The sequence below is a fragment of the Convolutriloba macropyga genome, chromosome 6 (genome assembly GCF_964194025.1).
Source record: "Convolutriloba macropyga chromosome 6, txConMacr16.3, whole genome shotgun sequence".
Lineage (NCBI taxonomy): Eukaryota > Metazoa > Xenacoelomorpha > Acoela > Convolutidae > Convolutriloba > Convolutriloba macropyga.
In genome coordinates, this window is record NC_134473.1 from 19124063 (window position 1) to 19126902 (window position 2840).

The following is a 2840-nucleotide window of genomic DNA, read 5'->3' on the forward strand; positions in this document are numbered from 1 at the left end:
TACGGCCAGGTAGAGGCCGAGTGGAGTGCCAGCCGAGCGCACACCAAAAATAATGGTCCATCAAACTACTGATTTATGAACCAATGAGATTTTTGACCAATTATGATAAAACTGTCGGTTAAATTTCTCATTTTTTCCTTGCCGGCGAAACGCCCTGTCGGCCAATTTTCCTAGCACTGGTCTACAGTATGAGCCAAATAATAGGTTGGGGTTGAATACTAGAAAACTCTAGTCACTAGTCTAGGTCAAGAAGAATTCAAATTGAGTAAATGATCAGTAATTTTGTTGGCTATCTATTTAATGTTTGAGTTCACATGGTAAAAGGCGGTTTGAAAGAGAAAGACGATAGACCCGTTTAGTTGTTTTATTTTTTCATTATACATAAACGGGACAACTTAAATTCTTTTAGATGGTTGGGTCCATTAGGATGTTCGCATCCTTCATTGCATTGCACAGTACTTTCAATCATCCTGCGATCGCTATTTTGAATATTGGCAAGTTCATGTGTATTCGAATGAGGAATGCGTATTTTATAGATTTCATGACATAGACGCAGATTGAATAAACCAAAAATTATGATTGCGAAAAGCAGCATTGCCTTATCTTTGTTCATTTTTCAGATTAATATTGTCTCGAGTACTACAAGTTATGATTCGGTCTACATGCATCGGGAGGGCCACACAGCTGGAACAGAGCATTTTACAATTTCATCCTTGCAAACAAAATGTCAGGTGTTTGTCATCGAAAAGACTAACAAAATGTGCAAATGATGTATTAATATGCGAAATAGCCTCGCACAGTTCAAATTCGAAAAGTCTCCTAAATGTTTTTGGGTTGATGTATCCTGTAAATATAAGTTTTATTCGAAGCTTTCATTCCAAGAAACACCGGTCTAGTTCTCCTACAGTCAAAAGTTGGCAGCCTTCCTTTTTCCCTAAATCCAAAGAGGTGCAACAGAAAGAGGAACAGGAACAGTTGTTGGAACACACGCGAGGAATTTTAAAGTCAGAACGATCAAGGGCGAAAAACGCTTTCCAGGAACGGTTTCCTCTCCCTAATGTTTTATACACGTAGATACTGTTTCGATTCAAATTTGTGACATTTGATGGAAGTTTTTTTTTCACGAGCAATTGTTTCTTTTGTTGTTCTGGTGTCATAAGAATCAAATTTGATTTGCTCTTATAATCTGAAAATGATGGCAATGGGAAGTTTAATATATGATGAAGGCCCTTTGCAATGGTAAGTCAAAATTTAATTTTTCATAGTTCAAACTGTTCAGGCTGCCAAACAGAGTTTTTGGCAATATTCAGGCTGGCAAAACTAAAATCTTATTGTAATATTATTGTATAATTATTACTTAATGAAAGTGAAGCCGGTATCAACAAGGCTTCCTTTATGATTGTGAAACATCCATTTGTAAAATTAATTGAGCACTCTTGCTATTATCTACAAAGCCTAAAATTTTGTCTTAACAGTTCCGCAAAAGGAAAATTTCCACTGATTCTTGTTCAAAAAAAGGTGTAAACAAACAATAGAGGAGATTGTTCCACACATCAGCATGGAGTTATAATGGGATCTAATTTACGAGGACAATCTGGCTCGGATTCGAATGAATCGTTTCTGTTTCGGATGGTGAATGGAGGCAACACAGTAGTGTATATATTTCGCAGACTCGTTGGTTTGGGTGCTGCCGGTGTTCTGCTCTACTTCTCATATAATGTGTACAACATGCAGGATTCACAGAAGAATGCTATTATTGGCTCTGCTAACAGTACTTTGGATCCTTGTAAGTAACATCTTTAAAAAGACAAATGTATTGTTAAAAAACAAAAGCTCCCACCACCAAAGCTATGTGGGTCGCAAATTATATACAACCCCTGTCCGTTTGTTCTATTTGAAACAAAGAGCTACATAAAACTTGACTTTAGGAGTCTGAATAATCCAGAATAGCAATGAATGTAGTCAGTTTTGTCCATATTGCAGGCTGCAGTGAAGAGAACTTCTTTTGTAAGATTTGCAAAAAATAAAGGGACTTACTGTTAGAATTTTATTCTCACTTTTTGTTTAAACGCTTTTCAATCTCTCGATATTTTGAATCTTTATTTCGAATAAGCTTGCTTTAGCACTCGCCTTATTGTACACTCATAAAAACTTATCGTAATTTATTGCTCTCGAGTGAAGTTTGAAGCAATTATTGTAAGCGTGTGTCTTTTTTTGTTTGAACGTTTTTGCGCTTTTGTTCTAGAAATTCTTTGACTTCTTGAGTGACTTTTTCACCCTCATTTTTGAGGATGTAAGTTGCTCTCGTTCTGAAATCAAGTTCGTTCATAACATCGATTTTGAGCGGAAGGAACGCAAAGCCATTGTAGCTGAAATATTAAGATTTCGACCGCCAACCTGGATGTCCGGGGTTTGAATCCATGTGGGTTAAAATTTTTGCACCCATAAAACATTTCTAATCTACACTCCCTCTGAATTAAATTGTCCCCGTCTGTCGTTCGAGAGCAATTCATCCGAGGTTAGTCGGGTTGTGTTTTATTTCGATCTTTTTTCCAGCCAAGTCATCAGGTGTGAGAGCTGGATCTAAGATGTCGCGATTCAAAGCAGTCAATGGGACAGACTTCAAGCCAGTCCGTTTCGGAGACATTGTGGGATGTGACGAGGCTAAGGACGAGTTGCAAGACATCGTGTTCTACCTCAGGAAGCCCAGGCAACTTGCGGCTCTGGGAGGAAAAGTGCCCAAGGGTAGGAAGACATTGAGGGAGTCGTGTACTGAAGTTGAGTTGTGGGCAGCTTATGAGCTCAATAGATACATAATATTTTTTCGGCAACAAATTTGA

General features: G+C 37.9%; 1 protein-coding gene across 1 annotated transcript; it reads left to right on the forward strand.

Moving 5' to 3' along the window:
* Positions 1-624: 624 nt before the first annotated feature.
* LOC142341254 (uncharacterized) lies at positions 625-2840 on the forward strand. Its single transcript, XM_075392174.1, has 3 exons — positions 625-1035; positions 1555-1786; positions 2557-2840. The coding sequence occupies exons 1-3, from the start codon at positions 649-651 to the stop codon at positions 2838-2840; spliced, it is 903 nt and encodes a 300-aa protein (XP_075248289.1). The 5' UTR covers positions 625-648.